Raw genomic sequence first — 26396 nt, 5'->3', positions numbered from 1 at the left:
TTCTCGTCTGCCAGTTAGCACCTCTACCCCCATGCCGGTGGGTCATGCATCTGCCAAGTCTCACTCAAAGCAGAGTTCACCCATTCCTTTTGGGGCAAAGACAATGCCAGACGACAGCCAGAGGAGTGTCATTCACCCTGCCTATCACTTGAAACCTCCAGTCAAGGTGGAGTTTCCTTGTTTTGGCGACAGGGGAAGTGACTTGGATCCAATCTCCTATCTGGAGAAGTGTGAAGACTTCTTGGCTGTGCGCCCCCCTACCTGATAAAAGATGCTTTCTTGAGGTCCTTCTTGTCTGAGGACTATGAAGCGGAGGCCGAGATGCGGATCCGTGAGAAACGACAAGAACCACACAAGAGTATTAGAGACTTTGCTTTCCAGTTACGAGCTCTCTGTCTGGGGTGGCAAGCCGATCTGCCTGAGAGAACCATACTCCAGCACATTCTTCGCAATTGCAACCCTAGGCTGGCAAGTCTAGTCAGGGGATCCGTGCGATCGGTTGATGAGTTGGTACGTGTCGGGACACTCATTGAGAAAGACCTGTTGGCCTCTAAGTCATACTGGGCACAAGCTAACAAAGCAGAGCAGCAGAAGAAGACGACTGGAGCCTCAGCACCTCCCACGGGGGAAAGAAAACCCCTGGGAACCTTTCTGTTGTGCAGTCGGCTGAGACGCAAGAAAAGCCTAGCGAGCCAATCATGCTGTCTATGCTCCTGAAGTCATACCACTGTTGGGGTCTTCTGGATACCGGCTGTACCTATACTCTGGTGCAGGAGTCTTTGTGGAGACGTTTAAAAGGTCCCAGTGAGGGACTGAAGACGTGCCACAATGGTGCTTTCATGTTGGCTGATGGCAAGATCAACAGTGCCATTGGTCATGCAATGATTGACTGTGTCTTTCATGGTTGACAGTACACAGTCGAGCACCTGGCTTTTCCAGTAGTAACTGGTCTGGATTTCATGTTTCTTACGGGAATCATCCTTGACTTCAAGAACTCCCGCTATGCCATTTCCAGAGGAGACCAACTTGAGTACCATCCTTTCAACCACCAAAGCTCGACACTTGACACTTTGCATGGTGCACATCTGTACCTTGCTGTCCCAGTGCCTGCTGCTGCATGTATCCACACCAGTAGCCAACTGGAGGGTGGAAGGGAGCAAGAAGGTGACCCCGGTCTGGTAGACCACGTGCAAAGACTGGTTCAAGCAGCTTCTGTCAGTGAACAGGTTCAGGGCCAGCTAGAACATCTTCTCAATGACTGGTCATCCGTCTGTACGGACGCACTTGGCCACACCTCAGTGGTTAATCACAGCATCCTAACTAACGATGAGGTTCCTATCCGTCGACGTGCATACAGGATGTCACTGGAGAAACACATTGTTTATATGCATTTTTTCGTTTGCTATGCACTATTTTCATGTATGTTATTATTTTCCACCTATCTGCCACGCTTTGCGTTTTTTTCTAGTTATCTGCTGGACTATGCCATGAGAAACCAGCTAGATACATGTGTTGCTATGGTAACAGAACAGGCAGTGATTGTGAAGCCCCGCCCACAGCTCACCTGGCTGATGGGGTGAGGGGCAATCGCATTGTTTGGGCCACCTGGAGAGATTGAGTCTGGCAGTCCAGGGTGGAGGTGGAGAGAGAGAGAGACACACAGGCTATACTGAGAAGCAAGAGGATTTATCCCAAGTCTTTCAGTCGTTAGTCTATAGTCGTTCGTTGGATCGTTTGGATTTATATACCATTTGGAGAAGGAGAACTTTCTTTCCATTTTTGGATTATTTCCCTGGAGTTTGGATTACTAGGAGGACGGACTTTGCGTACCGGGTGTAAAGGGTGGTAAGAGCCGAGGAGACTTTCCACTACTTTGATTTCATTTAAGTTGACTATTGTTATTGAAATTTTCATTTTGTTTTGAGTTTATTAAATCACAGTTAAGCTTATTTTCTGATTCCGATAGTGATTTTTATTCTGAACTGACACACCTCCCTCATTTTTGCTATAATTGATTTATTTAATTGTTATTATTGTAATCGTTATAACGCGCTACGTCCAACCAGGGAAACTCCCCCCTGTCAGGTGTGAAGGAGCAACTTGGACACTCAGGCATGAAGGAAGCATGAGTTCAAGTCCGTTGCTCTCCCCTTGTCCCCCATATATGGGGACTAGGTTGGTGGAGGGTGTGTAGAGCCCAGGATCACATTAGATGATTGACACAGGGGTGAAAAATGTGTTACAAAATCGTGGGATAAAAAAAATATAAAAAAAAAGTCACAGAAAATACAACAACATAGCACATACGGTAACCATTTTTGAAACAGCTTGGTTTAGAAAAGCCTATAATTTGGGCTAAAGTAATATATTGAATAACATATAAATGTAGGTTTTAAGACTAGAATGGTATTGCAGAGAAGAGGACTAGTGAGAGATGAGATTGTCTTGCCTTCATTGCGGGACTGCAGGGATACCGGAGAACTCGCCAGCTTACCAAGTCGCCCGTGAAAATTCTTCATCAATGTCTTTATCGTTATGCTAACATGCTGTCTTCATCAGTGTAGTATGTCAAACACACAGATGCTATAGTTAATTTCCAAAATGATCAAATTATTTTGTGCAATTAACAAATTAACTGCTCCTGGCGGAACGTTCCATCATAAGGAATTCAACTAGCAACTGCTTCTGGTGTAATGTTCCGTCTGATAAGCTTTATTATTGATATCAAACCGGATCGCTGATTTATTTGTTTTTATTCTTTTTTTGGCTTGGCCTTTCCTTCTTTAGCGATCCTAGACCGGATTGCGCAACCGCGCTGCCGTCCACCTCCCATTATACAGGCTGACTAAAAAGCTGAATAACTCGAAATCTATGGAGCTCTCCATGGTTTGGATAAAACGCACAATGTTCGGAGGTCTTTGCTGATTATCCAGTGGTCTAGATGGAAACATTGGTGCTTTCTAGAGCAAGGATGGCTTTATTTTAGCTCGCTAGCATTGACACCATTTATTTGGCATTAAAGATGGACACCCAGACAGGATGTCAGTCCAGCGTGTCCAAGTAGTACCATTTCAGGAATTGTTTACTAATGAATTACATTGTTTTGGTACTTTGGTGTTTAAACTTTTAGCATTCTTACTTTCTTTAGTGTTAACTCTAAACAACTATCTCAATTCAATGCAATTTAAATGAAGGTCAATTAAAACTAAAATGCACTAAATCGCGGCGAGTTGGTAAACTGGCGAGTTCTCCGGATACCGACTGCAGGACTCTTACAGTCGTGAATGATCAGCTTCAGTCAGTTTTTTTGTTCGTACCTGGAATTGTGCATTATCTCCGCTGTGCACAGCAGCACAGGGGAACTGTCTTTATATCCATGGTCCATTTTTGTCGCTTTCTATGTGCAACAAAAAAGTGTAATGTGTTTGTTTTGGTAGTAGCCTACAGCAGACGCAGCCATGCTGTTTCACGTAATCGCGTTGGACAAAACTAAACCAGCCGGACCAACGTTAATGGCTTAATGCACGTACAGTAGGACCCGCATTTACAAACTGTCCACTCGTCGCGATGGACCCGACGGTGTGTGCGTGTGTGCATGGATGCTGTCCCATTGATCAGAGGTGCGTGTGTGCATGGACGCTGTCCCATTGCCAGAGGAGGCAGACGAGGCAGCAAATCAGGCAAGGCCCTCAGTATGACTAGGGCTAGACTAGGTCGTATAGTTTTCATGAGCTTTCATTAGTCAGGTTTCGCCTGACCAAAAATGTATACAACCAATTTATGTGCTACTGCCTCAAGGATCAAACACATCACTGCCTCCAGTGTACATTTCTGGAACACTGTGTTGTGAAAAGTCTGCCAGCTGCAATGTTCCTTGCATCTCCCTTCAAATGAGAGCATCTACTGCTAGAATATTTACTAGACCCAGACTGGAGTATTGGGTCTACCCATAAGCCATAACCCACATGTCCCATGTGTTGTCCTGCAGGTCAGGCAGGTTCAGGTAAGCATTACAAGAAAATATCACGGGTCCATGCAGGTAGGTCAACACCCACCCATCCCCCCACCCAGACACACATCCACCCAGACAGACAGACAGACAGACAGACAAGCACACAGAGACACTTAATTTTCTTTGTAGGTCAGATGGAAGAGGTATGACGACATATTCAGAGTAAATAGTCAAGTTAAAAATAGGTGGTGAGGCTACAGTTGGATGCCAAAAAAGTGGCCAAAAAAGTAAGGTACACAACAACTATATGTACTATTTTGTTAAAGTTCACTGTTGAAGGATGCATCATTTGTTTTCATGGTTTCAAACACCCACATGGACCATTTTTGTTTTGTTTTTAATCTGAAATAAAATCACAAAATAAAAATCACAAGGTTGCTGTACTTTATACCTCATACTTTAACTTGAGAAGACGAACACTCATTCACTGTAGTAGAAGAGCTGAGCTGTACTGACTGAGCCTACAGGAAATCCCTTGGCTGCGACCAGCGCACCCGTCTGTGGATGTGTCCAACTGTCCATACATACGCACCCCTGCATGTCAGCTCAACCATAAATGTCACATGCACTCAACTGCTAACGTACCGTGAAGTTGTGAGCACCAGTGACTGCACTCCCATCCTCCAGGTAATGAGTCTCCGTGTAATGGCTTGAAAATAGGCCCCTAAAACAGAAGCAGAAAAAGACAGACACGTCAAAGACGACTCGAGGGTTGGTTTTTTCCCCCCAAACTTGTAAATACTTTGTATGAGGCTAGGGCAGGGGGGCAGTCAGACAGATATTTTGTGAAGCCTGAAACTCCTGAAAGTTCATATAATGGCCTGTTGTGGCGCTGTCACTGGACCCAAAAAAACCCATAGCCCCATAGAAGTCCATGTATTTGGGCCCAACTTCACCTAGACTGTATTACCTTAATAAACATGGTCATGAATACTTTCTGCTTCCAGTCACTAGTTTAAAGTCTCATTTCTAATGTCATAATATTCTTTTTGGAAAATTATGGTCCCATTAATTAAAAAAATGACCATAAAGTCGCGTATGTTCTGAGGGGCGTGGCTACCGTTACAGTCTATGATCGGATTCCCCTCCCACTCGAGTCAAAATAAAAACCAACGGAGAAGAAGGGGGGAAGTCCCGCCTCGTTGTCTGGGCCAGCCATTGGCCAGCTGGGCCAAAACGGAGCCAGCCAATGGCCAGCTGGGCCCAAACGGATCTAGAAAGATGGCGACTTACAGTGCAGGAATAACAGGCTTCATTTTACGTCCATGTTAGACCCGGGGAACGCTTTGTCCATATTTTTTACAGTCTATGGGCTAGGGTGAAAAAAGCACAGGCCTCATTTAGGGCACAGGCTAGGCTTTTTTTAAATATATTCAGATTTAGTATATTGTGCTGGGGATACACATTCTGAGGGTATGACAGACTTCAGATTTCATGCACTTACACTTGCGTGCACTGTGCAGTCAGTGCGTACACGTACAATTCCTTGCGTGCGTGTGTGCATCCACGCACGTGCATTAATCGACTACAGGCCATGAGTAGATGATGGAAATAGTGTAGTAAGTCCCAAACCCAGGAACTTGTCAATAGATCGATAGAAACATTTCTACAGCTGCTTAATCACACTGTCATCAAGTGGGACATCTGTGCTTGCGTGCGTGCGTGCGTGCGTGCATACAATGACCACACAATGCTGCAAACGCTACATAAACTATCACATTTGCATACAAAAAACAATCAACAAGCCGCAAAAAAGTTTTTAGGGAAGACATTATGATCGTTGGGAGAAAAAAAAGACCATCTGCCTCTTTGACGATGTAAAAACATCATTAATTCAGAGGAGACGCATCAACAGAGGGGATGGAGAAGGATTTGAAAAAGGGAAGGCATGCGTCCATGTCACTGCGGGGAGCAATCATATCCCACAGTGCACTGCCAAGCCACACAGCTTGCATGGACCAACATCCAAGATTAGAGGTGAGTAAATCCAATAGTATCACACACTTCTTCATTCTTCAGGAGTGTTCAATAGTTCAGCCGAGCACTGTTATGGCCATGTTTGATGTGTGTGCTTCACCAAATATTCTCAAATATCTCATTGCTCAAGCTCAAACAAAAAAGATTATGCCCGTCTCTCTCTCTCTTTCAGAATATAAATTAATTAGGCCTATATAGATATAAAATTCAAATCCATCAATGTCCACACATTTTCATAAAAATATACCAATCAATTTTTCAATAAACACAAAAGAAAATTTGTATTATCGTCAAAATATCGATAGAGGGTATTGGGTAAAATAAATATTGTCATATTCGCGTTTGTCGATATCGCCCAGCCCTACTCCACGGGACGATCAAGAGAAGACCCTAGCTTGACTACATTTTATTTCATGAAATAACCATTATAGCCTTAATGTGCCTTATCACGCCGTTAGCAACCAATAAACCAAATCTGATAAGCTTAGCAGCCAGTAATCACTCCAAAGGCTTAGTAGTCTATGCCTCATTTAAAATGTGTGACACTGGGGACCTACATCAGAGTGCAACATCTGGCTGAATGCATTTCCATACAGTTAGTCCATTAGAGTTTGTCTTACTGATTGGCTGGCGCTAGACTGCTGTAAGTGTTCCTTCCATAAACACTGAAATGTATAGAATGGATATTCTTAGAAGAATCTGTGCTTTTTCTACATGTATTATGAATAGACTTGGAAGTCATCAATGCATGAGGGCATCTGTGGTGTGTTTGACTGTTGGTTCAATCCAGAGTTGTGCAGAATGGTGCTGTATGTCATGCAGGGCCCTGTACTATTCCACTGTTACCCGTCTGATCATTTAAATTGTAAAATCAGATTTTGTATTTTAATGTGTTATATTAAAATACATTCTGACTAAACATTTAGTATATAAAAGGTCTACATAAGACTAAATAGATTCATGTGAATATTCTTTGAGCATAAAATAAAAATAATTTAAAAAAAAGTCTTATACAGTATACTGCTTACTTGCCGTTTTCACAATGGACCCTTTTCACAGCTATCATTTTGACGGGCAAATGCAGATAAAGGACAATAGACAACACTAATAGTGTGTGCGTTTCATTTACTGTGAGTGTTTGTGTGCCAGCATGGAGTTAACAGGACAGAAACTGTCCAAGCTGGCACACATTATTAAAACCTACAAATGAAACACGTGTGCACAATTATTGTTGTTATACCTTCAGCTGTGTTTACCAATCCAAATGCCTGCTGTGAAAATTTTCTGCACTTCTACAGGTGCATCATTGAGAGTATGGCTACTGTACATCCCTGCTGGTAGAGAAGAAGACAAACAACAGAATAGCACATCACCAGAACTGAGCTGCCTCTACACATAAAGGCGCACGGTGAATTCACAGAAGATCCTCCTAAATCCCCTAACAGTGGACTCGACCGTTCACACTGCTGTCGACTGGCAAACAGTACGGCAGGCTATAGGATCATCATGACTCCATCCAAAAGGCTCATAAGACCCACTTATTATGTGGTCTTTTGCATTTTGTATATTGTGTACAGTACATGTTTACAATAAATAAAAACTTCTAAATAAAGCTATATGAAGAAAAAAAAAGAATTATATAAACTATAACAGGATCACAGTTAGCAGAAATGAACCAGATTCCATAAACAATCTGTATTGCCATTTCTGAAATTTTCAGTAGTATGCTGTAGTATACTGTTCATTTCACTGCCACCACTGCAGCTGAAGTTGGGTGTTACTTATAACTAACATGTTGACATACTATAACTGGAATGGGCACACATTTCCTGGTACATGTATTATGATCGATCATAGATGCTCTTTAATGTCTACACTACCTTAGGAATCGTGGAAACATGTTTCATCAAAAGCAAGTTGATATTTCAGAAAACTTTAAAAAGCCAAACAAAAGCACAAGGTTCCTCTGTATAGCAATACTGTTTAAAACTTTAAATGGGTGTGCATTGTGACTTTCCTTGATGTGTATTTGGGATTTAAGAGCAGATATGACTGCTTGGATGTACTGATGGGGCAAAGGCCTAAATAAAATGCACCAGTCAGTGAGGAGGAAGTACGCATTTTTGGCAAATAAAGTCCCGGAGCACAAAACACAGAACAGTCAGAATCTGAATTATAATCCAAATCCCAGTCCATTGAATGAAGCTTCGAGCCATTCGGCTCAGCCCTACTTATTATGACTTATCTGACTATACTAGTTTATATCTATGGTTTCCTGGCATGGCCTGGCTGTCTGGCAAAGATACAGACTTAGTTCTTACTGCTATAAGCTTTAGCTACATTAACCCTGGCATCCCTGTTTGTATCAGAAAACGTCAATGTTTTTCAGAATTTCTCAAGATTTGTAAAAAAAAAAAACAACAAATCTGATCTATAAGCTCACGCAACGCATTATGATGTGATGCGTTTTGAGCTTGTAGATCTGCTATTTTCAAATAATTCAAGTATAAAATAGGCTTTATTGGTTAACCCATTTTGGTGTTTTAACTAAGCATTATGTAATACTTTAGCTATTGAAAAATAGCAGATCTACAAGCTCATAGCGTGCCACCGAGTGGCGCGCTACGAGCTTGTAGGTCTGCTATTTTGGGAAAATCGTGAAAATGCGGCAGAAATCTTTGAATATATATTCTTTCAGAATATTATTTTTTTATTTCGACGTCAGGCCTAAATGGGTTAATGCAACTTTTCCATTTCAACTGTCTCAAGCGGAAATAAAGTCGACATCCGCTGCTCCCTTGTAACATTGAACAGATTGCAAATCAAGATTCCTGCCCTAGAGGTCGTGTTTGGACTTCAGACCGGATTTTTGTCATGCAAATGCTATAATACCAAGAACATTCTACAAAGTTGGTCTTTGGGGTATAGTAGCCATTTAAAGCTGGCTTATTGCAGAGTGGCCCTTGTTGCTGTGCCATACTGTGTTGAAGCCACTGGCTTGACATTATGGAATCTGGCTGCGATCAACTCCTTGGCAGAGGTTCCCTGTGTATTAGTAGGTTGTGTATAGTGTGTGTACTACATGTGGTACGCGTGGACTACAGCTTAGCCTGGCTTTTCTGACATTCCCCTGACCGTCATCGATCAATTTACAATTTACAATTTAGGCATTTAGCAGACGCTCTTAATCCAGAGCGATTTACATTAAGCAAGAACAAAAGCATGGGAATACATCACATAAAAGCATTTATCATGAAACATGCGTAAGCTAAGAAAGTAACAGTGGAATATCTATATAATGAAACTATACAGATATCCGATCGACTGATAGGTCAATAGGTCAAATAGATAAATACCATGCAGACACAAGGTTACAACAGAACTCTTCTCTCAAATCTGATTCACACACGGATTAGTAATGTAGAGTAAAAAAGTCAGTTCAAAAACTCCGTTCAATACAGTATTAATACAAATAAATAAATACAGTCAATCACTTGATATGGTAATGTCATGAAAAAGGGCAATTGGTGGCAATAAATGCAGTTATTAGCTCATTGGCTGCTATTGATGTGTACAGTAGACTTCATTTGCTGTTTTCAGTGTTTACTGAAAACACTCTTCCGTGACCTGTGAGTGAATCTATAGCTTCCGGTTCATAGAACAAACGGAAAGAACGTGATCAAAACTGTGATGCCCCACACACATTATAGACACACAGTATGTGTAGTGGTTAGGGAGCACCTGCCTAATTGTCTCCCTATAGGTGAGCCTGGGTGGGGCACGTCTTGATTGCTCATTGGAGAGCACCTGGGCCCGGTGCCTCCAGTGAGCTATAAAAGCAAGGTCCCTGCCATTCACACTGAGAGATCCAGAGGAGGCAGACCTGCTGCCTCAACTCCCTGCACTAGCCTCCATGTCGCCGTTCATTTATGTTTGATTATTCTTTCCATCCACACATGCACCACACCATGTATCACACATCCATACACCACACCTACACCACTGATTCACTGACTCCACACCTCATACCTGTTGCTTGATTATGTTATGTTATAGTTCAGTTAATTAAGTTCATGTCTAGCCTTATATATAATAAATACAGTTTCTTATACTGTTGCGCTGTCTCCTGCCTCCCACTCTTAGCCATAGCATGAGCCAGCTATGACAAAACAAATCCAAGCCAGTTTAGTATAGTATTGTAGATAGATAGATAGATAGATCTTTGTCATTGCTTGCATGAAACAACGAAATTCAGTTTAGAGCTTCACCACTGGCATACAAATAAATAACCATACTGTACAATAACCCAAAGTACAATAGTGCTGGTGCAATGTAATAGTCCAAAGTTCAGTGCAAGACCAAGTCCATTTTCAGTACCCTTTTAATACTATAGAGGGGGCTCGGGGATGGGGGGGGGGCGGGGGGCAGCTTGTTCATTCAGACAGCCTGTGGGTAAAGGCTGTTGGTTCTGGACCGGATGGATCGATATATTCTACCAGAGGGCAGACGTTGGAAAAGGTGGTGTGCTGGAACTGGTCCTGTAGGGTGTTATTTGTGCGGCGTAGGCATTGTATAACAGAACATTGGTGCTTATATAATCATAGAATAAAATATTATTGAAATATATGTAAAAATGCTCAAAAACACTAGCAAGGGCTCTAGGGTGTTCTATAGGGGAACTGGACAGTTAATGAGTTAGACAGTGTGTGGCATTGCATAACCTGAGGGCTAATAATCTGCTGGAGGATCCTGGAACCTTGAAATGGATTAATATAAAAAGGGCTTCCAGTATCTTGAACATTATCAGAGTATTAAAACAGTACAGAACCAGGAGTGAAATGCTCATGTGGAGTAGGAGAGATGTTTCATGATAATTGATTGCTCAACTTTCTCTCTCCCGCCCACTCCCTCGGTGTGCTAATAATAAAACACACACACACACACACACACACACACACACACACACACACACACACACACACACACACACACACACACACACACACACACACACACACACACACACACACACACACTTAGGTCCCTTAGGTCAAACAAACACACCAATGTTGTAGGCTATAATTAAGAGTCCTTCTACAGTACCATTAATTATACAAACATACCTGCATCATATATTACAGACAGTATGTCAATATGTTGTCATTTCTTGGGTTCTACAGTATGTCACTTTCTTGTCGCAATGTTTCCATTGATGGCATTGGTAATGGCAGGAATGGAGTCACCAGCACCAACAATGATCTTTTTGTACTTTGCTTCTTGATAAAAAAGGCCAATAAAAGATCACCCACCCCCCCTTAATTGTTTTGGCATGTATAGTTAACAATGTCCCCATCACGACCACGGATATACTCTGAAAGTGTTTAACAGCAGCTGGCAGCTCATGAACAGTGCCCGAGAGAGCAACTAAACATGTATTGCTCAAGGAACCGGGAACCTTCCCATTCCCAGGTGACCAGTAGCCTGGGTTCCCATTCCCAGGTGACCAGTAGCCTGGGTTCCCATTCCCAGGTGACCAGTAGCCTGGGTTCCCATTCCCAGGTGACCAGTAGCCTGGGTTGAGGGTTCCAGCCTGAACCTTCCCATTCCCAGGTGACCAGTAGCCTGGGTTGAGGGTTCCAGCCTGAACCTTCCCATTCCCAGGTGACCAGTAGCCTGGGTTGAGGGTTCCAGCCTGAACCTTCCCATTCCCAGGTGACCAGTAGCCTGGGTTCCCATTCCCAGGTGACCAGTAGCCTGGGTTGAGGGTTCCAGCCTGAACCTTCCCATTCCCAGGTGACCAGTAGCCTGGGTTGAGGGTTCCAGCCTGAACCTTCCCATTCCCAGGTGACCAGTAGCCTGGGTTCCCATTCCCAGGTGACCAGTAGCCTGGGTTGAGGGTTCCAGCCTGAACCTTCCCATTCCCAGGTGACCAGTAGCCTGGGTTCCCATTCCCAGGTGACCAGTGGCCTGGGTTGAGGGTTCCAGCCTGAACCTTCCCATTCCCAGGTGACCAGTAGCCTGGGTTCAGGGTTCCAGCCTGAATCACTGTGTTCCGTGGCTTTGTATTGTCACTTCGCAACTCAGTCTGGAAAGGGTTCTATCTCCAAGGTAGGCGGGACATCTGATTGGTCTGTGGTGCGGGTTGGGGGGAAAAAACCCACCAGTTTGACGTCGTATAAATGTACACTGTGCAGCTAGCTACTGCTGTTGACCTGCAACGTCCCCTTATCATTCACTAAACTCACCCCACACAGCCGTCAAGACTACTGAATCAAATTAATGTTTACTTTTTTACCGTAGGTTTTTACTGTCGAACTGGCGCTATTTTTCAACAGTGAGAAGCATGGATAGAGTGGTGCTGGCTGATAACTTATCAGCAACAACGTGGCTATGTAACAGGTGACGTTATGAAATGCGAGTCTGCTACTGTACCTGCTGGCCAGACTGAGTAGTGAAGTGACAATACGGAACACAGCAAATCAGGCTGGAACCCAGGCTAGGCCACTAACATGATCATCGTCTTTTTGTTTATATGTCACCTATAGTCTCTCAACCAGACATCTACAGTATTCTATAATTACAAATCAGAAGACCTAGTGTTTGGTCCCCCCCCCCTTGCCAGAGCCCACATCGAAAATAACCTTGGCCCATTACAACTCAATCTCAAACCCACTGTCAGAAATGTAGGTGTCATCTTTGACCCAGACCTCAACCTCCAACTACACATAAAGAAGGTCGTCCAATCTTCATTCTACCACATATTTCTAAAATCAAACCATCCATTCCTCACCACCTCCGACCTGACTAAAGTAATTCATGCCTAGACTACTGTAACTCTCTCTACACCTGCCTATCGAATCTATCCACAGTATCCAATTAGTACAAAATGCCGCTGCCCGTCTCTTAACTGGTTCAAGAAAGTATGATCACATCACACCCATCTTAGCTTCTATGCACTGCACTGACTTCAAATTAATTAAAACATTTTACTCACCACATTCAAACTCAGCCAGCCTACGTCTTGACCCACCTTATATCTCAGACCTAATTCCCCCATACATACATACCAGCCCGCAGTCTGAGATCCTCTAATAAAGCACTCCTAGCCCTACCAAAGGAGCCCCTGAACTCGACTGGTCGCATGGCCTTTTCCTTTAGGGCCCCCACCCTATGGAATGCTCTGCCCCTGGATATCAGGCTCGCTGAGTCGGTTCCACATTTTAAATCTCTACTTAAAACTCATTTTTATAGACTAGCTTTTAATCCTAATTTCTCCTGATTGTGTTCTATTTATTTTTTACTCTGCTTCAGCTTCCTGTTTCTACTATTCTGTACGGAATTGATTGCCTGTATTGTTATTGTTTGCTTTGCATCGTTTTTAAATTTTCCTGCCTTGTGTGCCGTTTACTTTTGATGTTTCCTTTTGTAAAGCACTTTGTAACGTTGTTTTGAAAGGTGCTATAGAAAAAATATATATTATTATAATCTTCTGATGCTATAGTCTTACATTACTCCCCCTGAAAGCGGTACAAAGGAATTTGCCATCATTTGTCATTTCCGTTCATGAAAATTAAATATAAAAATATATTTTCCATTTCTGCTGAGCAGCAATGTTTAGACTAATTTGATTTACAGTTTGAATGTTTTACGTGACTGCAAAGACAATATGGAAAGGGGGGGGGGGGGGGGACGACACATACGCTTGAACCGTTTCAGCGCTTCCATTGTACAGTTGTATGACAGAAGCATTGAAATTGTGTCAGGCAACAGTGTCGAGAGAGAGAGAAAGAGAGAGAGAGAGAGTGTCACCCAAATGCCATTTAGATGGAGGGTGACTTCAAAGCCGTTTCATAGACTTTGATCTCATAGCAGTCACCCTGACGAAAAATGGTGCTCTGACATATTTCTGGTACGTTCTTGAAATGAGCCAAATGGTGCATGGACCACTGTTTATGAATGAAACCAACCTACCTACATCTCTACTTGTACAAGCTGACGAACAGAAGGCGCAATAGCCTTACAAATATTCAATCGTTTTCTACAATTGCTTGAATCAATAACCATTGATTCTGACTTCCACAGCATGTGTTGCATTTCAATAAACAGGCTAACCTCTAATTAGCCATTCAGTGATAGCTGCACAGGTTAATAGTGATAAATGAGGATCTCTTTAGCAGCGCCTCAGGGAGACAGAAAATGCTGTTTTTCTTAATGATGTGAAAACCTCCTGCACCAACTGCTCATCAAGATTTATATGAATATTGTCAAACACATACTTTAATTAAGGAGCCAGTGAAACTGGAATGTGGTTTTGACTAAATTGAACCGTTTCAGCTCTTGTTTTTTAATGTTTATGACTTGCTTTTCTTTTCTTTTTTTCTCCATTGCTCTGTAAAGGACTTTGAGCTGCATTTCATGTCATGAAAGGTGCTATACAAATAAGGTTTTATTATTATTATTATTATTAAATTAGAAACATAGTACTTTTCCTATATTCGCATTCCAAATAGTATTTCTACAACAAAAGTAATGATGGCTGAGATAAGGTTACTCCGTCATTCACCCAGTCGTCAAACAAAATGCATGCACTGACTGCACGTGTGCACACACTTTTTTTTTTTTTACAGTTCCATGCCAATACTTTTGTACTTTTAGTACTTCTTCCACGACTGCTTACTGTCTCCATAGCCAGAGGGTAGACGACTTCTGACATCACGTTCACAACATGCATGAGTGACATGGACATCAACTCTTTCCCATGATGCCGCACACAGAACCTAACAGTCCATGTAAATTGAAAAAATCTGGGCCTCGTTCGAAAGCACGTGATTCTATGCTTTTGTGTAATAATTCACCATGACCCAGCTCCCCCGAGCATGAAACCATTTGAGAGTAATCCAGTGCCTCTCCTTGCATTCTCCATGCTCCTTTAGAAGAAAAGAAGAAGAAATCCTTCACTTAGGTGATTTCATTTCACACAAACATGCACACAGACACAAGCACACACAGAGACACAAGCACACACAAACAGAGACACAAGCACACACACACACACACACACACACACACACACACATAGAGACACACACAGAGACACACATAGAGACACACACAGAGACACACACACACACACACACACACACACACACACACACACACACACACACTACTTACGGCATTACTGGTATAAGTGAGAAAGTGCAGAATATTACAGTATGAGAGAGGGAGAGGGGCCTGGCTCTATAGTCGACAGCTCTAATTCTATTTCCACACACGACTGCGCTCCAAATTGATTTACATATAGCACCGTGTCCCTTTAGCTTAGGCACCGATCTGGTGGGAGCACTGTAGTGCATGAAGGATGAAGCCAAAGGAAGAGAGAGAGAGAGAGAGAGAGAGAGAGAGAGAGAGAGAGAGAGAGAGAGAGAGAGAGAGAGAGAGAGAGGTAGAGGTAGAGGTAGAGGTAGAGGTAGAGGTAGAGGTAGAGGTAGAGGTAGAGGTAGAGGTAGAGAGAGAGGTAGAGAGAGAGGTAGAGAGAGAGACAGACAGACAGACAGACAGACAGACAGACAGACAGACAGACAGACAGACAGACAGACAGACAGACAGACAGACAGACAGACAGACAGACAGACAGACAGACAGACAGACAGACAGACAGACAGACAGACAGACAGACAGACAGACAGACAGACAGACAGACAGACAGACAGAAGAGTGGGAATGAATAGCAAAAGAAAAAAAATCCCCCGAGTTAAAGAATGACATAGCAGTGCTCCTTCACTCTGCTATGCTCCATGGGAGATTAGTCACGGTCGTACACTGAGTGCAGCTCTCGCAGACGACCCCGCGTCACCTCAGAGCTGTGGTCATCGGCAGCATAATATGAACTCGTTCATTAACTTTGCACAAACTTTTGACTCTGAACATGCAAGGCATGCGTCTCTCGCAAATCCTGACATTTGTTTTGACACTATATATATATATAGATAGGAAACCTGCAGGAGAAGTTTGAACACACTGCACATCCGCCAAGCTGGCTGACCGCTCTAGGTGATAGCATCAACAATGTTCTCGCGCACACACACACACACACACACACACACACACACACACACACACACACACACACACACACACACACACACACAGAGACAGTCTTCTAAGTTGTTGGTGAGCACAGCCCCAATACTCCCGGATCTCGGGATCTCGCCTGGCAGCTGTGCGTGTCATGTGGTGCCCAGGGCTGGTGCAGAGACGTAGCCAAGGCTGGCAGTCCATCACTTCAGAAAGACAAACACCAGGGGGACCAGAAAAAAAAGAAGTCTCTTTGGAACAGAAAGCAGAGGGCCGTCGTTAGCAATGAATCACAGACTAGGCAAGCGAGAGATACTGTAGTGATATGTCTCTCTCTCTCTCTCTCTCTCTCTCTCAATAAATACAGCAGGAGTCCAGCATCCGTGAGAACACGGAGTCCCTTCATGACATTCTCAGGCCATAATATATCAGACCTATTTGAGCTACACCCACTGACCATTGCACAATCTCTCCATTGCAAGCAAGCAATCTCTGCTCGACTCATTTTTTTGACGACTAAGACAAAAATACAACTCCAAATGCAGGCTCTAAGGGGCTAATTTATCCATTTGTAACTCTTAGGGCCGTAATTAGACCATCTATGGTGCAAGGTAGCACATGGTCACTCCTTGGGAGAGTGTCCAATGCCAATTTGTATTTAATCTATAAATTAGTCATGAGTGTGTATTTTGTATCAAATAAATTATACAAATCATCTTCCATTCCCTTGAAGAGTTAGGTGCTCCTGCACAGCGCATCTGTAAGTGCTATTCCTTCGCATAAACCCATACTGATGCACGCCATTTTGTCATCCCTCCTCTTAGCCTAGCTTCCACTACTACTTTCCTATTGTTTCATGCTTACAGCCTCTGTAGTTACTACAACTGTGTACATCCCCCTTGTTCTTGAAAATCGGCACCAGTATACTATTTCTCCACTGTTCAGGCATCTTCTCGCCTTCTCCAAGATTGTGTTGAACAGTCTAGTCCATGAAACATCAAGTGGAAACGAGAGGTTAACCACCTGCAGTGGAGGTGCTGGTCAGAATCACACTTTGTCCTCTAACGTCTCCTCATGCATGTCCAAGACACAGCTGTGATATATTGACATATCAACTTAATAATCACATGCTCATTCTCAGTAAGGTTGTTTATTCAAACCACCTTTTAAAGCATGACAGAGATGCTGCACACTCTGCACCGGAGCCCCAAAATGGATAGGACGAACGGTTACCGCTATAAGGGCAGAGAGATTTACAACGTTCTTACTTCTTACATGATGAGAGGTATTTTGAACATATTTTCTAAAGTGCATTTTACTTTGAAATAAACTGCATGCACGTATCTCCTTCTCTCTCCTCACCGCTCTCGTCCCCACAGAAGTGGCTACTTTTATAAACTTTGTTTATTTCTTATCAGTCATATTCATATAAATAGAAATAATGAAAAGTCAGTGCTTGAAAAAAATTTATCTGCCGTTTCTGAGTACAAAAACGATTTACGTTTTTGGGGCCTCCCAGCATGGCAAATTGGCTGGTGCCAATGCAATATATGGATAATAATCAGGCATGGATCATTCATTATTTTTTTTACCTCAATGCAATATTGTCATCTAATGTACCAGCTTAAATGAGTGCTTTGTTGAATTTGGATGGATTTTGATTGCAAGCTGTGTGTGTGCCTTGGAAAGACACCAGGCAGGCCATAACCTGTAGGTTAATATATTATCTAATGCATATATATGTGCTCTTTGAACAGCAGGTAAATACTGCACTGGGTGACTGTCCGAGATTATAGACCAGGTCAGAGCTCGTTTAAGACACTTTCTTTCTCCATTCCACCTAAGATAGCAATATGCCAACAATGCGTCTGCCCACATCTCCTTTAAGACCAACACACCCATTGGCACATAGATGGGCGCAAGTGCTGCTGACACAATGCGGGCAATGGGCGTGAATATGACAACTGTGTCGGTTGTTAACTATCAAAAACAATTGCAAAGCTATTTCTGCTGCGCTGTTAGCTTCTCCTATTATGCTGTGTATTAACATTTTGTACACCCTCACAGTTCAATTAACAGTGAGGATTTTACTGTGTATGATGGTTGGTGCTAACAAGATGCAATGCATGAACATCCAAGGAAGGACACAAATCCAAGTTGCATTTTTAACCCGAGGGCTAGGAGGGCTGCTGGGGATCAGCGAGCACTAATGAATGCAAAGCATAATCAAGCATGGCATACTTAATACATAACACAACACTTTGATGAGGATGAATGTACTCTGTGAACTCCCATTGTGTTCTATTGGTTCTTGTACTGAACTGTAAAAAATGTAGCCAGATCCTGATCCTGTTCATTTATCCTTACAGATCCCTTTTTATACTCTCAGAATCTAAATGAACACTTTAAAATGTTTTAGTGTACAATGTCTTCATCATTATGAATGTAAAATGTTGTTGTGTGGCTATATAGTATACATGAATTGTCCAAGGCTTAGGGGCAGAGAAACTTGGCACGCCGCATGTCCTTCGCTGCCAAAAGTTTCATCACTGGCTTGGACCCAATATCAACAAATCCAAAAAATATTTATGAATTAGGCATTCTACAGTAGATCTGCTATTCCTTTGTTCATGGCCTCATTAAATACTGAAGACTGTCAGACAGTTCAACATACTGTAGTTCAGGTTATTACTATGTATTACATCACCTCCAAGCGAATGGAATTTACTGTAGGGGAACAGAAAGGAGGTGTGTCTTTGATACTGGAAATTAAAGCACAATCACAAGCGTTGGTGGAATTGAGGGCTGGAAGCTCTCGGAATAGCTCTTTTACAGTACGTTAAGATGCTGCAGCGCACTGTGATGATTCTGAAAATACCTCCACGTAGGCAAATTTAAACATCCACGGCTGTGCCTTTTCACACCGTTACAAAATTGCATCACTTGAGTCATTGAGAGCATGCTTTAGTGTCACACCTCTAAGGCCTCTTTTGTAATCGCATTCCCACTCAAATAAAGAGGCGTTCATCCCTCTTTTTTAGCACCTTGGTTCTCAAAGTGGGGAACGGGGATCCCCAGGGGGCATTGAGGGGCTTCAAGGAGGTCCAATGCAAAAAAAGAAAATCACTGATAGTTATAGAAACCAAACTGACCCGGTCAGGTTCCATTTGTACACTCATGATTACATTAACACTAAAATTGTGCATTTATATAGCGCCTGCTTTATTAGATTGTGCATTACATTCACAAGCACATTTCATACGGCTGAGGAAACCATGCAAGGCATCGACCTGCACACCGGGAGCAATTAGGGGTTCAGAGTCTTGCTCGAGGTCACTGCGACACTAAACCCTGGATCCCTGAGCTACTGCCGCCCAATACTTTAACACTAATGATTTTATAGTGTAGATTTGGGTCCAATGGGAGCCATGGGTCCAATGCAATGAAATTGGGGGGGTCCTTGAAATCACAATCACTAGAGAGAGCATCATCTTTTTCGTCATCTTTGTAATGACTTTGCAACATAAATTAAAGCCATGAAGAAATTTCATATAATCCCAACAACAACAAAAAACACCTTTGTTTGGGTGTCAAACATTTTAATGAACTGGAGAGCAATCCCCCAGGCTTTTCTTTGACTCTCGTCACTAACTGAAGAGCCCAACAAAGTGCTGACGACACAGTGTGCCAGAAGAGCTATAAAATAATGAACTGTTTCATTGCTGCTGGCCTACATGTCCGGAATAATGTAACACCATGAAATGATTCCCACATTAAAACATTTTTTTCCCCAGTTACTTTGCAAAGAACGTGATGTCATACTCCCCGTGGACCCTTTAAAAGGTAATGCTTGGCTTATTCAGTGGGAGGGAAAATACACTCAAGTGGTACAACGGGTCTGACGTCTGAGTAGCAAAAAGTACATGCATCCAAGCTCAATACAACTGTCTACTGTATCTTTGGCTAGACACCTCCCCCCCCCCCTTTGCCGTTTTATCTCTTCCACATTCTAACCCACTGAGGCCGTTTCTTATACTGCTCTGCCATTTCTCAGCTTATTAGAAAGATTAAATTGTTTTGCAACAGGGCTCTGCGTGGCAAAGAGAACACATTAATTCTTTATTGCTCCTAATAACTTAATAATACAGAGGCGTATGATGTATTTGGGAGTTGGAAGATGACAGCTCTAACTCATGATGCCGGGCGCCTGGGGAGGCAGCATCACTGCTAATGAAGTGAATGGGTGGATTTTGGAAAGATGCATACCATGAGATTGTTTAAGGATATCTTCCAAATCAATCTGTTTGGTGTTTATGACATTTTCAATTTATAGGGCTTGGGATGCAATTCAAAATGTATAAAAATATTTTCTCTTTTGCAGCAAGAGGTCTAGTATGAATATCCTTAATGATAAGGCCACATAACTGTTGACATACAGTTCAGCCAATTTTTTCTTTGAAAGCTACTTTAAAATGACTTTGATGCGCAGTCATCCGTCCTCCATATTACAGAACGTTATTCACTGTGGCCAGTTCACTTAACTTTAATTGACAATGATGAACGTTGATGCTGCTGTCATTCAAGATTCAAGATAATTCAAGATAGTTCAAATTCTTGCGTTTCGGTTTCTCGCCTTTGCAGAAACAAGAAAAATAGCTAAAGTAATAGCAATAAATAACAATAGAAAAAGCTGTAAAGATAGTAGGCCAATACAATATCAATACAATAGAAATTGTGTAATTGCTATTATCAGGTACCTGTGTGTGTGGAATGTGTTTAAATTATTTATTACATGGCTTGGTTGAATGCTTGATTCTGATTGGTCAATCGCTGAATTCAACGGTGTGTTATTTCTTGATAACAGATCGCTCCGCTCTATAACAGACCGCTGCCTAATCAAACCCTCTGATCACCCTAATCAAACCATCTGCTGCACCACCCAACCATGGAAGATAACATTAAGAAGCTACGTGACCGAGAACCGGCCCTAGAGGTGGCCAGACAATCCCGGGAGGAGAGCCAGCTCCAACGGCAGTCGATGATGACCGTCAAGGAGAGATTCAACGCTGTTGAAAGTCGAAGACAGGTTATGTCCCCAGGACATAACGGAAATACCCCAATGCTAGGAAATGCCGTAGGAACTGGGAAATGCCCCAGACCTATGCAGCAACAACAACGTGCGGGAGGACAGCCACATAGACACCAGCACCTCCGAGGCACTCAAGATGAGAATTTGCTCAACGACACAGAGACAATGGTCCCACCGAAACAACCAATCAGTCGGAACTGGAAGCAATAGCAGCCGAGGTCGATGCATTGCCCCAAATCCAGACTGCCAAAGACTGCTGCATTCTTGAGCTAAAGATGGACAACCACCCACTCAGCCATGTAATCCTTATGAAACTGCCCCGTCCGGTACAGGAGAGGTGGGCGCTGACCAAGCGCAAGCACCAAATCATAGCACTAGGCCCAGCAAACTGCATTGCCTTCAAACACCTGGTGCCCATCCTGAGAGAAGAGCCAGCCACTGGCCAACATCAACAGCCAGCAGAGGCTCAGGCACACCTGAGTCTGAAGGGCAGTCCATACTGTCTCCGACCATCGAACATTTCGTCGGAAAGCTCCGGTACAACTACAACATGACGTCACTCGCAACTTCTGAAACGCATTCCTCCGAATTTTTGTTCTGAAAGCTGCACTCCCAGATGTTGTGACTCGCCGAACTCTACTTCGGAGAAAAAATAAAAGTCTGATCTTTCCGACGAAAAGTTTGGTGGTCGGAGACAGTATGGACTGACCTTTAGTGTACCAGTGGACCCCCACAGACCCCCCCCCCCCCCACCCGCGGACTAACGCGGGGACCACTGCGGAAGCCCCCCGCGCAGAAAAGTGTTTTGCTCGGGAACGGAGGGGGGACTGGTACCGTCTTTAATTGAGCTGTGCATAAATGCACCATACACTTTATTTATACTTTTAATTTAATTCATATACTGTTCTGTTTTCATATACGTTGCACTGTTGTTTGCATAATACTTAGCAAATATTAAAGTTGTCTGCAAGCTGTAGGCTGCAATTTGTATATGACTCCGTCATGGAATTCATTGAAGTGGGACTCTAAGAGACCACCCCTGGGTCCCCATTACATTGAAAACCTATTTACATCACTGCCTATACGCATTGTAGATTTGATTTAAAATGTAAAAATGAAAGGGTTAACAATGCAATATGCTTGAGCGGTAATTTCCGTATGTGAATAATGTTGACATTACACGTGTATTCCTTTCCCAGGATCCTCTGAATGCCAAAGCTGATGACAATGTGCATGTAAAAAGGGACGACTTCAAAGTCTTCATTAAAAACAACTACAAAAAGAAGAAATACTCTACTATATTCAGCCCCCTGGCCTGGAGAATAGAGTGCACATCTGCCCAATGCTGAGATTAGTCAGTCACTTCTGTATTCATATCCATAGCGAGCTACGTACCGAAACTAATGAGTGACTGGGAATCTTGAAGGTAGGTGGCACATTATTATTCATTGAAAAAGAGTAAACAAATACATAAATGTTACTGTCAAATGGTTCTTATCTGTCCAATTAATCAAAGGTTGCTCCCCCGGGCAACCTCATTGTTCAGTCACACTTCTGTCTTCCGGGGATATAAAAAATAAGAACTGAGTAATACTAGTTCGTATTAGTAGTTTCCTTTCTTTCATTTGTTTTGTCTCATAAACCTCATCCTACAATAACAGGGCACAAACAAATGTCTAAATCTCTGATTAAATTACCACCTTGCAGTGTTTGTGAAAGTGCACTCTTTCAGCTGTTCCTTTTCTTTAAAGCTTCATTGAACTCGACTAGATTAGAAGACTTCACATGTGAGAAGCTTAGAAAGGCAGTGCCAGTAGCAACAAAGCACAAGTAACAGAACTCGCCCCGGAATAAACACACACTGAACCATCGGGACGCCAGTCAGTCCCTTGACCTCACAGAGCCTCATCTCCCTCCTCTTAAAAAATGTCATGCGCCATTAAGCTCTGCTCTCTGTACACTTTTATGGATGCTGCGCTGAATTCCCAATAAGATAATAGAATCCAATCTGTCATTCGCCACCCCATTACCCTGGCAATGTGGCAGAGTTGGAAACTTGCAGTAGGCACTGATGTATCATTTTAACATGGGGATAAGGCACTTGTCACATCATGGCTATGGTGGGAGGGTACCGTCTTTGAAATGTAGTAGTGGAGTGGAGAGAAAGCCATAAGCTTCCAAAGATATTATAGCTGGGGGCGGACTTGTAAAGATTTGGCTAGTTTTTGAATTTTGGTGTGGTGTTAGGTATGGATATAAGGTTTTCAAAAAACACATTGGCCACGCACCCTAGTGGTCTGCTTGCACACTCAAATATTAGATACATATAGGTATGGTTGAAAACCAAAATAATTGATAAGAGATTTTTTTTCCTGTTACTATTGGGTGTGTTAAATAACATTTTTTAGGAAAAACGAACAACCAGAAAGGCATCATTTTCAAGATGGCGTCCACGGTGGCTAAAATGCCTATAAACTGAAAATGATGCCTTTCTAGATGTTTGTTTTTCATAAAAAAAATTGTATGTTATTTAGCACACTCAATAGTAACAAAATTAATTGAAAAATCTTTTCTATCAATTTTTTGGGGTTTCAACCATCTACTAACATATTTAATGAGCCAAATTAGTTTGCGATGGTTTTTGAAAACCTTATGCCTATACCCAGAGGCGTCTGGGAAAAATGCGAGGTCCTGTGCGAACATTAATTAATTAATTAATTAATGTTTATTTTGGCCTTCAATTTGCAAGTATAACTAATTGAAATTAAGACCCCGAAATGTAGCCTAAGGGCTATATGAAAGCCTTTTATAAATGATAGGCCTACTATTGGTATTTCACACAGGTGTTTCCAAATAACTAATTATCTTGCCAGTCAGTTGCGCATATGATATATCTAGGTCATATCAATTTAATCAGCAGAGGCTGCAGAGCAGTGCTGCTTTTCACTCTGCACACACTGACTGACCAGCTAAAGTTTATGCCTATTTTAAACCATAATATGACAAACCTTGGATTATTTCTCCTGATAACGAGCAGCAAGGTAAGTGATTCACACATTGGGTGTTAATGAGACTAATGTGAAATATGATCATGTAAGCAAAACTAGATTTTAGGACGCAGACACGCATTGTCAGCGAGTAGGCCTACTAGGCTACTAAATGTGAAATATATCAACATATACTGTAAGCAAAACTATAGATATTAGGTTTGAGATGGAAAGAGGTTGTTATTATTTATAAGCTTATTAAAAAGGGAGGGGGGACACTGCCCCCGCGAGGCCTCGCAAAGCGCGAGGCCCTGCCCATACAGTACCTAACAGGCTAACACCCTGCCAAAATCCCCATACATGGGGAAAGCCCCCATATATTGTGCCCAGGTCTCGTGACATCACTATGACATCATCATCCCCATACATGGGGAAAGCCCCCATATATTGTGCCCAGGTCTCGTGACATCACTATGACATCATCATCCCCATACATGGGGAAAGCCCCCATATATTGTGCCTAGGTCTCATGACATCACTATGACATCATCAGGGATATTAAGCCCATATACAGGAATGTGATCCTTCCCGATGATCCATCCTTCCTCTTCGATGTCTCCCTTTTTTTTTTTTTGCGGCTTACGCCTTTTATTGATTTTTGAAGGGACAGACAGTAGGCTGACAGGAAACGGGAGAGAGATGGGGGGATGACATGCAGTAAAGGCCGTGTCGGGTCCGGGAGTCGAACCCGCGGCACACTGCGACTGGATTACCAGTCCGGTGCCCAGACCGTTACGCTACGGCCTGGGCCCGATGTCTCCCTTTTGACTGATACCTGTCCATTTAAACTCTAGACCGGGCCTGCCCCAAATCTGTGCAGCCGCACCTGGCAGCCGGCGAAAACTCAACAGGCCTGGCCCTACCTGGGCCCTCATCAAACACTGTAAGACACTGCCCCCGCTGCCACCCTTAGATCCATATGGAGCTGACCTGTTCTGACATTCCATATTATGTTGATCTGAACTCATCACACGCTGTACACTCAAGACACGCTCCATATATGGCCAGTGCATGCAACCTTTAGGGGCGAGGTCGCTACTCGCCCACAGGCGTCTTACTGGTACATATTAAATACCAGTTTATAGGCATATTTTTAGCTCATTTTAGCCACTGTGGACGCCATCTTGAAAACTATGGCTTTCTGGTTGTTCGTTTTTCCTAAAAATGCACACCCAATAGCCAATAGTAACAGAATCCATTGTAAAATCTCTTTTATCAATTATTTTGGTTTTCAACCATACCTATACGTATCTAATATGCAAGGAGTCAGCCGCGTCAGAAGTCTGACCATAAAGTCTCCACTACTAATCTGCTCCCTCTGAGATTTGCTCCAACTCTGACTACTTTTATTAAATCCAGCCTAAAAAACTTTTATCTCCAGTGCCTTCTCGAATTGTCAGCCTACGTCTGTTGTTAACTTCTGGATGCATAATGGCACAGTTTATGGCGTGTATTTGTTTAGTTCTGACAGAAGATTATGTTGTAGGCACACCCAAAATAATAAACATGATTTTATGTATAGGTTAGTTCCTTCTGGGTAAGGCAGTGTTCCTCAAACAATAAGCCTGGACCCATTATGGGGTTGCGGAACCGTTTTAATGGGTTGCAAATAAATAAATACTGTACCCCGCCCCCCCCCCCCCCCCCCAATTATTTTTGCCACACAAAACTCCTTGCTTTGCTCTACTCCTGCAGTCTCACCAAATAATAAGTAATGATAACAGTTTAAAAAAAAGAAAAAAGAAAAGAAAAGAAAACTAGGAAAGAACCCACATTCTTCATTCATAACCATATCAATAGTCTGCACTTCTTAAACAATTCTGCCAGCCACCTTATCAGCTTCCTTAGCTACATTTCTCACTGGTGTTTGTACTTGTGCACGTGGCCTACAGAGCTGCTTTCTGTGTGTGTTGTCAAGCTCTTAGAGGACCCCATATACAACCAGCAGAAAATGTCCCATCTACCGCAAATACAATGCTATGCACTTCTCTACAGTTTTTGAGGAAGATCCAGCTGATTGCAAATTAAGGGACACACCCTGTGTGTGTGTGTGTGTGTGTGTGTGTGTGTGTGTGTGTGTGTGTGTGTGTGTGTGTGTGTGCGCGTGCGTGCGTGCGTGCGAGAATGTGAGAGAACTAAAGGATGCATGTTATTGTTCACAGCTAAATCTAGTATGTGAAGTGTCGAATAGTTC

The 26396-nt window shown here is 42.8% G+C and overlaps 1 protein-coding gene across 1 annotated transcript in view; it reads right to left on the bottom strand.

Moving 5' to 3' along the window:
- The window catches only part of adam12b (ADAM metallopeptidase domain 12b), a 127806-nt gene that overhangs the window by 54380 nt on the left and 47030 nt on the right, over window positions 1-26396 (bottom strand). Inside the window, exon 4 of the mRNA XM_083775238.1 lies at window positions 4598-4676. Coding sequence (XP_083631364.1) covers window positions 4598-4676 — 79 coding nt within the window. The remainder of the gene's footprint in view (window positions 1-4597; window positions 4677-26396) is intronic.

This window comes from Protomyctophum parallelum (genome assembly GCF_964188405.1).
Source record: "Protomyctophum parallelum genome assembly, chromosome: 10".
In the NCBI taxonomy this organism is placed as follows: Eukaryota; Metazoa; Chordata; class Actinopteri; order Myctophiformes; family Myctophidae; genus Protomyctophum; species Protomyctophum parallelum.
This window is presented reverse-complemented; position numbering and strand designations above follow the sequence as displayed.